Source organism: Microcaecilia unicolor, chromosome 10 (assembly GCF_901765095.1).
Source record: "Microcaecilia unicolor chromosome 10, aMicUni1.1, whole genome shotgun sequence".
Taxonomy (NCBI): Eukaryota; Metazoa; Chordata; class Amphibia; order Gymnophiona; family Siphonopidae; genus Microcaecilia; species Microcaecilia unicolor.
Window position 1 is genome coordinate 206,304,949 of NC_044040.1, and position 12,132 is coordinate 206,317,080.

The window sequence follows — 12,132 nt, forward strand, 5'->3', positions numbered from 1 at the left end:
CCACTAGCAACATTCCATGTAGAAGTCGGCCCTTGCAGATCACCAATGTGGCCGCGCAGGCTTCTACATAGAATGTTGCTAGTGGAATAGCAACATTCCATGTAGAAACTCCAATAGTAGCAACATTCCATGTAGAATCTCCAATAGTATCTATTTTATTTTTGTTACATTTGTACCCTGCGCTTTCCCACTCATGGCAGGCTCAATGCGGCTTACATGGGGCAATGGAGGGTTAAGTGACTTGCCCAGAGTCACAAGGAGCTGCCTGTGCCTGAAGTGGGAATCCAACTCAGTTCCTCAGTTCCCCAGGCCCAAAGTCCAGCACCCTAACCACTAGGCCACTCCTCCACTGTTACTACTATTTGAGATTCTACATGAAATGTTGCTATTCCACTAGCAACATTCCATGTAGAAGTCGGCCCTTGCAGATCACCAATGTGGCGCGCAGGCTTCTGCTTCTGTGAGTCTGACGTCCTGCATGTACGTGCAGGACGTCAGACTCACAGAAGCAGAAGCCTGCGCAGCCTTCTACATGGAATGTTGCTAGTGGAATAGCAACATTTCATGTAGAAACTCCAATAGTAGCAACATTCCATGTAGAATTTGTACCCTGCGCTTTCCCACTCATGGCAGGCTCAATGCGGCTTACATGTGGCAATGGAGGGTTAAGTGACTTGCCCACAGTCACAAGGAGCTGCCTGTGCCTGAAGTGGGAATCGAACTCAGTTCCCCAGGACCAAAGTCCACCACCCTAACCACTAGGCCACTCCTCCCCTCATCCTATGGATGGAATCCTATTTTATCAAGCCAAGCTAAATATACTAGTAGTACCTGAAGGGCAGAGCTCTGAAACTGTTTAGTTTTATTGTTTGAATTAGGTTTTGTATATATTGTTTTATACTACGATTTGTGACATGGTTTTATTTTATTGCACATGTAAGTTGTTACCTGTCTAGAATTTTAGATAGTGTGGGTTTCACAGGGGACAGAAGACAGCTGGGTGAATGACAAAATAAAAATGAAAAAGCAAAACATTTTAGAGGAGGTACTATATACCCTCAATGAGCGTATTCAGCCTAGTTGACAAGGTTGAAATGCCTCTTCAAACTGTACATTTAGTAAAGGACCAACCTGTCCTTTTTCTTCCAGTTGTTTCAACTCTTTCAGAAGCTGCTCCACGCGAGACACGCTATCGCCAATGTCGGTGAAGTCGGCCTGGATTTCCATCAAGTTATCAAGTGCAAGCTTTACCTAGAAAACAGCAAATGTTTGCTCTAATTTGTTGGCCTAAGCATTGTTTGTTTTGTTACATTTGTACCCTGCGCTTTCCAACTCATGGCAGGCTCAATGCGGTGGGCAATGGAGGGTTAAGTGACTTGCCCAGAGTCACAAGGAGCTGCCTGTGCCTGAAGTGGGAATTGAACTCAGTTCCCCAGGACCAAAGTCCACCACCCTAACCACTAGGCCACTCCTCCACTGTTGCTACTATTGGAGATTCTACATGGAATGTTGCTATTCCACTAGCAACATTCCATTTAGAAGTCGGCCCTTGCAGATCAGCAATGTGGCCGCGCAGGCTTCTGCTTCTGTGAGTCTGACATCCTGCAGAAGCCTGCGCAGCCTTCTACATGGAATGTTGCTAGTGGAATAGCAACATTCCATGTAGAATCTCCAATAGTAGCAACATTCCATTTAGAATCTCCAATAGTATCTATTTTATTTTTGATACATTTGTACCCCACACTTTCCCCACTCATGGCAGGCTCAATGCAGCTTACATGGGGCAATGGAGGGTTAAGTGACTTGCCCAGAGTCACAAGGAGCTGCCTGTGCCTGAAGTGGGAATCGAACTCAGTTTCTCAGTTCCTCAGGACCAAAGTCCACCACCCTAACCACTAGGCCACTCCTCCACGCTATTGGAGTGGATTGCAATAAAACAACAATTCAGTACATTCAATAATATAAAAACAAATAAATAAGCATAAATATTCAGCCCTTCTAAGTAAGGTCTACTGTAACCAAATGTACATGATGTTTCTTTAGTGTAGCACATCTTTTTTGGAGATACGGTGAATTGTTTTCAACTAACATTTTCGCGTCTACAGCAGTTACAGTGCTAAGAATCCAAAACTGGCTGTAACTCATATTATGCAATTTTGGTAGCTACGAGACTTAATACTCAGCCGGCAGCGGGCAGCGCATTTGCTGTCTGCCGCCAGTGTTATATATTCAACGTCGGGCTGTATCCGGCAGCAGGCATTAAATATCCAGGTTTATTTTAGAGTACGCTTAGGTGGAAATGATTTCTGCGTGGATTTTTTTAGGTGCCATATATAGAATCCTCACCCCCATCTACAGTTACGTGAAAAGCTGCCCACCAAAGCTTCAAAACAGCTGCTTATGCCAGACTTTTGTACACCACTTACAGCCCACCTAAGAGCACACCGTTAGGCCTTACTAATTTTCTACATGCTTTCATATATAAGGGACATGCTATGTTTTGGTTTCTTAAGACCTATCATCTGCATTTGGTTTTATGCGACATTCTATTCTGCTTCAACACTTAACGGACAGGAACAGTGATATCTTGGTTCACTTCATATCTACAGGATAGAACATTTGAGGTATTTTGGTCTGGCCAGGGCTTTTTTTGAGGGGGTACTTGGGGGTACTGAGTACCGGCACCTTTTTCATTGTCTGCTAAAATCGACCCATGGTCCCCAAGTTTTAATGAAAGAGCTCAGGCTCTACACACCAATTCTGCCTTGTCATAGATTCTGTGACTGGTTGCAGGGGGCCTGGCTATTGTTGGGTGGGTCCCTCAGTGTTCACCCCACCCCTGAAGGGTGGCCTTAGCATTTGAGTACCGGCACCTCATTTACTAGAACAAACGCACTGGATAAAGGGACCCAGGTGTAGGTGATCAGGCCATTGTGACATCACTGATGAGGTTGGCTGTTAGCCATTGGTGGAATGAGGCATTATGACATCACATTATCAAAAGTGAGCCAAGTATAGAACAATCAAGCTAATTACAAGTTAACAGTAAAATAACCTGTCTTAACAATAGCTCATGTTGATAAGCCTCTAAATGAAAGAAAAGAGACATGCCTGTAGAAATCAAAATCAACTGCTACATGTGATAAAAGCAGGGCTTTTTTTGAGGGGGTACTTGGGGGTACTGAGTACCGGCACCTTTTCCATTGTCTGCTAAAATTGACCCATGGACCCAAAGTTTTAATGAAAGAGCTCAGGCCCAAGACACCAATTCTGCCTTGTCATAGGTTCTGTGACTGGTTGCAGGGGGCCTGGTTATTGTGGGGTGGGTCCCTCAGTGATCACCCCACCCCTGAAGGGTGGTCTAACATTTGAGTGCCGGCACCTTTTTTTTTGCTAGAAAACACGCACTGGGTCTGGCCAATTTTCCCCAACATATAATCTGACCTGTGGGGTACCCCAAGGCTCAGTCCTTGGCCCAATTTTATTTAATGTATTTATTGCTTCCTAAGCTCTTTTTTTTTTTTAATACAATCCCTTGGTATCACATTTTGTTCTTATGCTGACGATTTTCAGCTACTATTTCCACTGGATTCAAGGGATTCCGATGTCAGTTCTGAAGTCTCGTTGAAATTGAACTCTATTGTTGACTGGTTACGTGACAATGGGCTGAAAATATTTCTAAAACTATTGCCGTCACCTTTCCCTGGGCAATTTCATCCCCACTTCTCTCTCCACCAACACAGAATTGATTAAGAGACTCAGTTAAAATCCTTAGAGATAACCGTCTAATTTTTCATAGACATATTTTGATCCTGGTTCAGAAATCATCTTTTTTTTTTTTTTTTTTTTACTTTGCGGCAACTTTGTGCAGCTCAAACACTCTTTGATGCTCAGACATTACAATTGCTTGTTCACTTTTTAGTATTATCTCACCTGGATTACTGTAATTCACTTTTTCAGGGCCTCCCTCAGAACCATCTAGGAAGATTACAAATTACCTAAAACCCTACAGTAAAGTTGCTACATGGGGCTAAAACACATGATCATTTATTGGTCAATGAACACTGGTTTCCCAATTCACTTCCGCATAACTTTCAAAATTTGTCTTTGGCACATCTGATCTTACGTACTGGTTATCCCTCTTTTCTGTCAAGTATTTCTACACCGTATGTTCCAAACTGGGCACTTTGCTCCGCTTCTCAGCACTTACGTGTTGTCCCTTCACATATTTTCGGTAGGTGGGATATAAATTTGATAAATGAATAAATAAATCTGCAAGTGAGTTTGCACATTGCTCGGTCAACCTCCTTTAGGGCTCCTTTTGCTAGGCGTCGGTAAGCCCAACGCGGGCTTACCGTTCGCTATACAGGAAGCATCGCCGGGCTACCGCAGCAGCCCGGCGGTACTTCCCACCCCTAGCGTGCCATCATTTCCAGCGCTGCCCGGTTACCGTTGGGTTAACGTGGGACCCTCAACACCACCTCAATGGGTGGCGGTAAGGACTCCCCCCCCCCCGAAATGGAAAGCGAGACTTCCCTTTTACCCGCTGTGGTAAAGGGGGGCCTCGACACGTGTTGATGCCAGCACCGGCCCCCTTTTGATGCAACTTGGAAAAAAGGGGCCCTTAGTGTACTTGCTCCTGCTTTCTGGAACTTCCTCCCTCTGGAATTCCACTTAGATTCCTCAAACAAGTACATAAGTACATAAGTACATAAGTAATGCCATACTGGGAAAAGACCAAGGGTCCATCGAGCCCAGCATCCTGTCCACGACAGCGGCCAATCCAGGCCAAGGGTACCTGGCAAGCTTCCCAAACGTACATTCTATACATGTTATTCCTGGAATTGTGGATTTTTCCCCAAGTCCATTTAGTAGCGGTTTATGGACTTGTCCTTTAGGAAACCGTCCAACCTCTTTTTAAACTCTGCTAAGCTAACCGCCTTCACCACTTTCTCCGGCAACAAATTTCAGAGTTTAATTACACGTTGGGTAAAGAAAAATTTTCTCCGATTTGTTTTAAAATTTACTACACTGTAGTTTCATCGCATGCCCCCTAGTCCTAGTATTTTTGGAAAGCGTGAACAGACGCTTCACATCCACCTGTTCCACTCCACTCATTTTATATACCTCTATCATGTCTCCCCTCAGCCGTCTCTTCTCCAAGCTGAATAGCCCTAGCCTCCTTAATCTTTCTTCATAGGGAAGTCGTCCCATCCCCGCTATCATTTTAGTCGCCCTTCGCTGCACCTTTTCCAATTCTACTATATCTTTCTTGAGATGCGGCGACCAGAATTGAACACAATACTCAAGGTGTGATCGCACCATGGAGCGATACAACGGCATTATAACATCCTCACACCTGTTTTCCATACCTTTCCTAATAATACCCAACATTCTATTCGCTTTCTTAGCCGCAGCAGCACACTGAGCAGGTTTCAGTGTATTATCGACGACGACACCCAGAACCCTTTCTTGGTCCGTAACTCCTAACGTGGAACCTTGCATGACGTAGCTATAATTCGGGTTCTTTTTTCCCACATGCATCACCTTGCACTTGCTCACATTAAACGTCATCTGCCATTTAGCCGCCCAGTCTCCTAAGGTCCTCTTGTAATTTTTCACAATACTGTCGCGATTTAACAACTTTGAATAACTTTGTGTCATCAGCAAATTTAATTACCTCGCTAGTTACTCCCATCTCTAAATCATTTATAAATATATTAAAAAACAAGAAGTTTAGAGCTTTGCTTAAGACCCATTATTCTACCCAGGTTTTGCCTTGTTTGCCCAGTTAATTAAACGTTTAATAATGCCACTGTATACATTGCTGCTTTTCCCTCCCTTCTCCCCTATTGTGTGTTAGCATACATAATATTTATTAAGGCATGCTTTCCCTGATATTATTGGTTATGCTATTTAACTATGTTTGGTTGTTGTCTTCAGGCAACCTCTGTGTCGTTCCTTTTTTTTTTTGTTACATTTGTACCCTGTGCTTTCCCACTCATGGCAGGCTCAATGCGGCTTACATGGGGCAATGGAGGGTTAAGTGACTTGCCCAGAGTCACAAGGAGCTGCCTGTGCCTGCAGTGGGAATCGAACCCAGTTCCCAGGACCAAAGTCCACCACTCTAACTACTACTACTACTACTACTTAGCATTTCTATAGCGCTGCCAGGGTTACGCAGCGCTGTACAAGTTTAAACATGGGGAAGGACAGTCCCTGCTGATCTGCAAGGGCAGGCTTCTACGTGGAATGTTACTAGTGGAATAGCAACATTAACATTCCATGTAGAATCTCCAATAGTAGCAACATTCCATGTAGAATCTCCAATAGTATCTATTTTATTTTTGTTACATTTGTACCCTGCACTTTCCCACTCATGGCAGGCTCAATGCGGCTTACATGGGGCAATGGAGGGTTAAGTGTCTTACCCAGAGTCACAAGGAGCTGCCTGTGCCTGAAGTGGGAATCCAACTCAGTTCCTCAGTTCCCCAGGACCAAAGTCCACCACCCTAACCACTAGGCCACTCCTCCACCGTTTACTGTTTATTTACTATTGTGAACCGCTTAGGTATTATTTTACTATTGGTGGGTATATGAAAGAAAGGTGAACTGTGAACCAAAAGACTGATAAGATATTCAAAGGCTTAGGTAATCGTGCATGCATTATTATTTTCAAACCAACAAAGCTGCCTTTCTAAGTTGTCCTCCACATGCAGATTTGATTTCTTAGTTATAAAGTCGTAGAACCAAACTGCTTTCAAAATAGTCATTTGCATTTCCCGTAAATGAATTATCCCTCACCTGCAAGTAAAGCAGCCATCAACACACCTTGCTCACAGATCACTCATACTGCTACTATATAGCCTGCCTTTTGGTACCATATTATATACAGGTATTCAGTGGCGTTCCCCGGGTGCACGCAGCTGGGGGGGGGGGGGGTGCCGCGCGCGCGCCTGTCCGTCGTTCGTTCCATGCTCCCTCTGCCCCGGAACAGGATGCATGGAACGAACGACGGACAGGCGCGTGCGGCCCCCCCCCCCCAAAAGAGGACACATGCCACGCCCCACCACAACCCGCCCCGCCCCATCTCACACCCACCCCGCCCCTGTCACATATCACCCCACCTCTTTCACCACCCCACCCCCCGTCACACCCCCACTAAGGGTGTCCTCCCCTGCCCTTACTCTACTGCCCTGGTGGTCTAGTGACCCCTTCAGGGCAGGAAAGAGCCCCCTCTTTCCTGCCCGCAGCACTGCCTTGCATCCTGTTTCCCTTGCAATGCTGAGTGCTGATGGTCCTGGCGCCGATTCAAAATGGCCGCCAAGAGTTGACGCGGCCTCCCGAGACTTCAACTCTCAGCGGCCAATTTTAACTGGCGCCGGGACTGTCAGCTCTCAGCATTGCAAGAGGAACAGGATGCAAGGCAGCGCTACGGGCAGGAAAGAGGGGGCTCTTTCCTGCCCCGAAGAGGTCACTAGATCACCAGGGCAGTAGATAGTAAGTAAGGGGAGGGGAGGTGACCCGGGGGCAGGGGAATATGTGACAGAGGGCGGGGCGAATATGTGAAAGGGGTGAGGTGTGGGCGGGGCAGGGGCGGGACACGTGTCCTCTTTTTAAGAGGACAAAATATGGTAACCCTACCCTTAGGGAACAATCTTGCTTATAATCGAACGAGAAAAACGCCCAAGTTCCGACCTAAATCGGGAGATGGACATTTATCTCACAAAAACGAATAACGCAGTATAATCGAAAGCCGAACTTGGACGTTTTCCACTCCATCGCGGAAGCGTACAAAGTTGACGGGGGCGTGTCGGAGGCGTGGTGAAGGCGGGACTGGGGCATGGTTATCACCCGAACAGAGATGGGCGCCTTTCGCCGATAATGGGAAAAAAGTATGTGTTTGTAGCTAGAATTTAGGGCACTTTTCCTGGACCCTGTTTTTTCACGAATAAGGCCCCAAAAAGTGCCCTAAATGAGCAGATTACCCCCAGAGGGAATCGGGGATGACCTCCCCTGACTCCCCCAGTGGTCACTAACCCCCTCCCACCACAAATAAATGATGTTTCACAACTTTTTATTTTCACCCTCAAATGTCATACCCACCTCCCTGGCAGCAGTATGCAGGTCCCTGGAGCAGTTGTTAGGGGGTGCAGTGGACTTCAGGCAGGTGGACCCAGGCCCATCCCCCCCTACCTGTTACAATTGTGCTGCTTAATGCTTATTAGTCGTCCAACCCCCCCAAACCCACTGTACCCATATGTAGGTGCCCCCCTTCACCCCTTAGGGCTATAATAATGGTGTAGACTTGTGGGCAGTGGGTTTTGAGGGGGATATGGGGGGCTCAACACACAAGGGAAGGGTGCTATGCACCTGGGAGCTCTTTCACCTTTTTTTTTGTTTTTGTAAAAGTGCCCCCTAGGGTGCCCGGTTGGTGTCCTGGCATGTGAGGGGGACCAGTGCACTACGACTCCTGGCCCCTCCCACGAACAAATGCCTTGGATTTATTCGTTTTTGAGCTGGGCGCTTTCATGTTCCGTTATCGCTGAAAAACAAAAACGCCCAGCTCACAAATTGTCGAATAAAACATGGACGTCTATTTCTTGCGAAAATACGGTTCGGTCCGCCCCTTCACGGACCCGTTCTCGGAGCTAAACGCCCATGGAGATAGACGTTTTCGTTCGATTATGCCCCTCCACGTAAAATATGATAATGAAAGGTCTCTGTTTAGTAAGAAAATACCTCCCGGAAATCATGTTCGAAATGTCGGAGCTGCAGACACTGCTCAAGCTTCAGATGATGCTTGGTCCAAAACTGATCAAAGGCTTTCTCTGTCTCATCCAACTGTGCCTTTAACCTGTTCAAAAAAAATAATGAATGGGCTGTAAATATGCCACATGTACAGATTACGCATCAAATTTACCTCATTAGTTATCTGCAGAGTTTAAAATCGATACTGGGATTGACGTTTCCAAACATTCCCGCCTTGCTGTTCCTTTTTAACACATTTTACTAAGTGACGGGCTTACCGTGAGCCAATCTGGAGCTACGGCCAGCCCAACCGGGCACTGGTGGTAGTTCCACTGCCAAGGTACGAAATTTCCGGCGCTAGCGGAAATATTGAAAAAATATTTCTGCAGGGGTTTCCCCGGCAGTAATCAGGCAGCGCTGCACACTATCCGGTTACCATCACCTCAATGGTAAGGGCTCCCCCCCCCCCCCCCTCCTGTATGGCCACAAGGGAAGAGCAATCTTACCACATGGCCACTGTCTTTTTTCAACCTTTTATCCCGCTGCGGTAAAAAGGGCCTCAGCTCGCAGCAAAAACAGCCCCTGCTGCTGGTGCAGGGCCTTTTTTTTACCACAGCTTAATAAAAGGGTCCCTTAATTATTTCCTATTCATCAGTTACAACATCTTCACCTTTCAAGTAGGCTTCCTACGACATATGGCTGAAAAACATTTACGGTAGATATTCGGCTGGAGGTGGTCATCGCTTTTTTGGCCACTGCTGCCTTTATCCCCAGATATTCGATGTCGGCCCATGGCCAGGCATCGGAATTGAATATTTGGGCCAACGTGAACTGTTGAACTTATATGTGGTTAAGAGCAATATTGAACACTTAAATAAAGTGAATCCCATAAAGACAGAAATATCTTTTATGCAATTAAGCATGGCATTTTTCTGTCATTCAGGAAGTAATTCTATAACTGTGTACCCATAATTAGACTTTCTGGTGGACTCAGAAGCCAATGAAGCCACCTGAAAAGTTTAGTAGCCTTGTCAAAATTTCATTTTATGTAAAACAAGCTTAGCAGTGGTATTACAGGACCTGCGGCAACATGGTTTCACTAGAGGTTGTCAGACAAATCTGATTCATTTCTTTGACTGGGTGACTAGAGAGTTAGATCAAGGGAGAGCACTAGATGTGGTGTATTTAGATTTTAGCAAAGCCTTTAACAGGGATCCGCACAGCTCTCCCTGTTTCCCACCTAACGTATCCCTCCCTCTTCCTGTAAGACTGTCATTGGAATGCTTTTGTGCTTCACTTATATATTCTGATATTTGTCAACATTTGCTTATTTCCAATCTGAAGAAGAAGGTTGACCTTCAAAAGCTAATCAAAAGATGTATTAAGTTAGTCTAATTTCTATTTATTACCATGACTAATAAATAAACAGAGTGCCCTCGGTATGGGCCCTAAAGTGACTGACTGGGTTAGGAACTGGTTGAGTGGAAGGCGACATAGGGTAGTGGTGAATGGAGCTCATTATCAGGAAAAGGATGTTCCCAGTGTTGTGCCACAAGGTTCAATTCTTGGGTCGGTTCTTTTTCATATTTTTGTAAGTGATATTGTTGAAGGGCTCTCTGCTAAGGTTTGCCCCCTTTGTGGATGATACCAAAATCTGCAATAGGTAGACACCCCTGATGGTGCGAATAATATGAGGAAGGACTTAGTGAAGCTAGAGGAATGGTCTGGATTTTGGCAGCTAAAATTTAATTTTAAAAAATGCAGGGTCATGCATTTGGGCTGCAAAAACCCCAAGGGAACAGTGCAGTTTAGGGGGTGAAGAACTTTTGTGCGTGGAAGAGGAGCGGGACTTGGGTGTGATCGTATGTGACGATCTTAAGGTGGCCAAACAGGTAGAAAAACGGCGGCGAAAGGTAGAAGGATGTTTGGGTGAATAGGGAGAGGGATGGACAGTAAGAAAAATGAGGCCATGATGCCCCTGTATAAGACTCTGGTGAGACCTCACTTAGAATATCGTGTACAATTCTGGAGACCGCACCTTCAAAATGATACAGGATGGCGTCGGTCCAGAGGGCGGCTACTAAAACGGTCAGTGGTCTTCGTCAGAAAGCGTATGGGGACAGACTTAAAAATCTCAATATGTATACTTTGGAAGAAAGGCAGGAGAGGGGAGATATGATAAAGACATTTAAATATCTCAGCGGCATAAAAGTACAGGAGGTGAGTCTCTCAGTTGAAAGGAAGCTCTGGAATGAGGGGTTATAGGATGAAGGTGAAAAGGGATAGACTCAGAAGTAACCTGAGGAAATAGTTCTTCATGGAAAGGGCGATGAATTCATGGAATGGCCTCCCGGTGGAAGCTGTGAAGACGTATACAGTATCTGAATTAAAGAGGGCTTGGAACAAGTATGTAGGATCTCTAAGGGAGTGATAGGGAAAGTAGATGGAGTGGATGGCCAGACTGGATGATCCATATGGTCTTTATCTGCCTACATTTTTCTCTGTTTCTATTTTGTAACAACTGTAGTCCAACCAAAGCTTTTCTGGAATGTCCAAGATAAAGAATATTATAATAGTCTTTGAAAAGGTTTGTTTGCATGTGGTTTGTTTGCGTATTAATACCATTCAGCCCTTACAGCATTGGAAATTGAGCAGTGTTAAGTCTCTGCTCTGGAACATCAAGTTGGACAGGTGGTAAAAAATGTTTTCTGATATTTACATACCTTCATCAGGTAAGTAATTGCTTTTACCTGAGGGTTTACAAAAGGTAGTCTAAGCCATTGTCTTATCTTTCTTGGACTATTAAAATAATCTTTATCTTCGACATTCCAAAAAAGCATTGACTTCCTTTAAAGGATAGGATAGAATATCATCTTTTACATTTCTCTTTTTAAAAGTATATTTTCTCTTTTAAAATAGTTAGTAAACTGCCTTGTTCTGTTTTGGGAAGGTGGTGTATTAAGCGTAATAAACCATAAGCCATTTAACCAATTATTTGCAACTTTGTACTATGGTTCAATCTTCCCGGAGTATTTATCTTAGTAAGTTACAACTTCCCTTGGCTTTGGATACTAGATTGCTTACTACTCACAAAAAAATTATCTAGAGGAATTGTTCCAGAATACTGGATTGCTGTACCTATAGACTTACAAGAGAGCAGGATTATATGAAGTTTAGGAAACAACCAAATATGTGGTGGTTTATTAAGGAGCCCTTTCAAAAAGTGGCAGTGTCACAGATATGACGGTGCTCCCCATCCTCGACTCACCCAGGCTGTCCTAGGGGTGCTTGCTTCTCCCTCCCTCGCAGGGGGTTGCATGCACATTCGTCCCTGCCAGTTCCAAGCTTTTCCTGGCCAGTCCACTTTCTGCCACATCATGA

The 12,132-nt window shown here is 45.1% G+C and overlaps 1 protein-coding gene across 1 annotated transcript in view; it reads right to left on the bottom strand.

Annotated features, from left to right (window-relative positions):
* The window catches only part of MCF2L2 (MCF.2 cell line derived transforming sequence-like 2), a 410,388-nt gene that overhangs the window by 271,404 nt on the left and 126,852 nt on the right, over nt 1–12,132 (bottom strand). Inside the window, exons 9-10 of the mRNA XM_030216237.1 lie at nt 8,743–8,857; nt 1,132–1,251 (exon numbers count right to left, since the gene is read on the bottom strand). Of these exons, the coding sequence (XP_030072097.1) occupies nt 1,132–1,251; nt 8,743–8,857 (235 nt within the window). The remainder of the gene's footprint in view (nt 1–1,131; nt 1,252–8,742; nt 8,858–12,132) is intronic.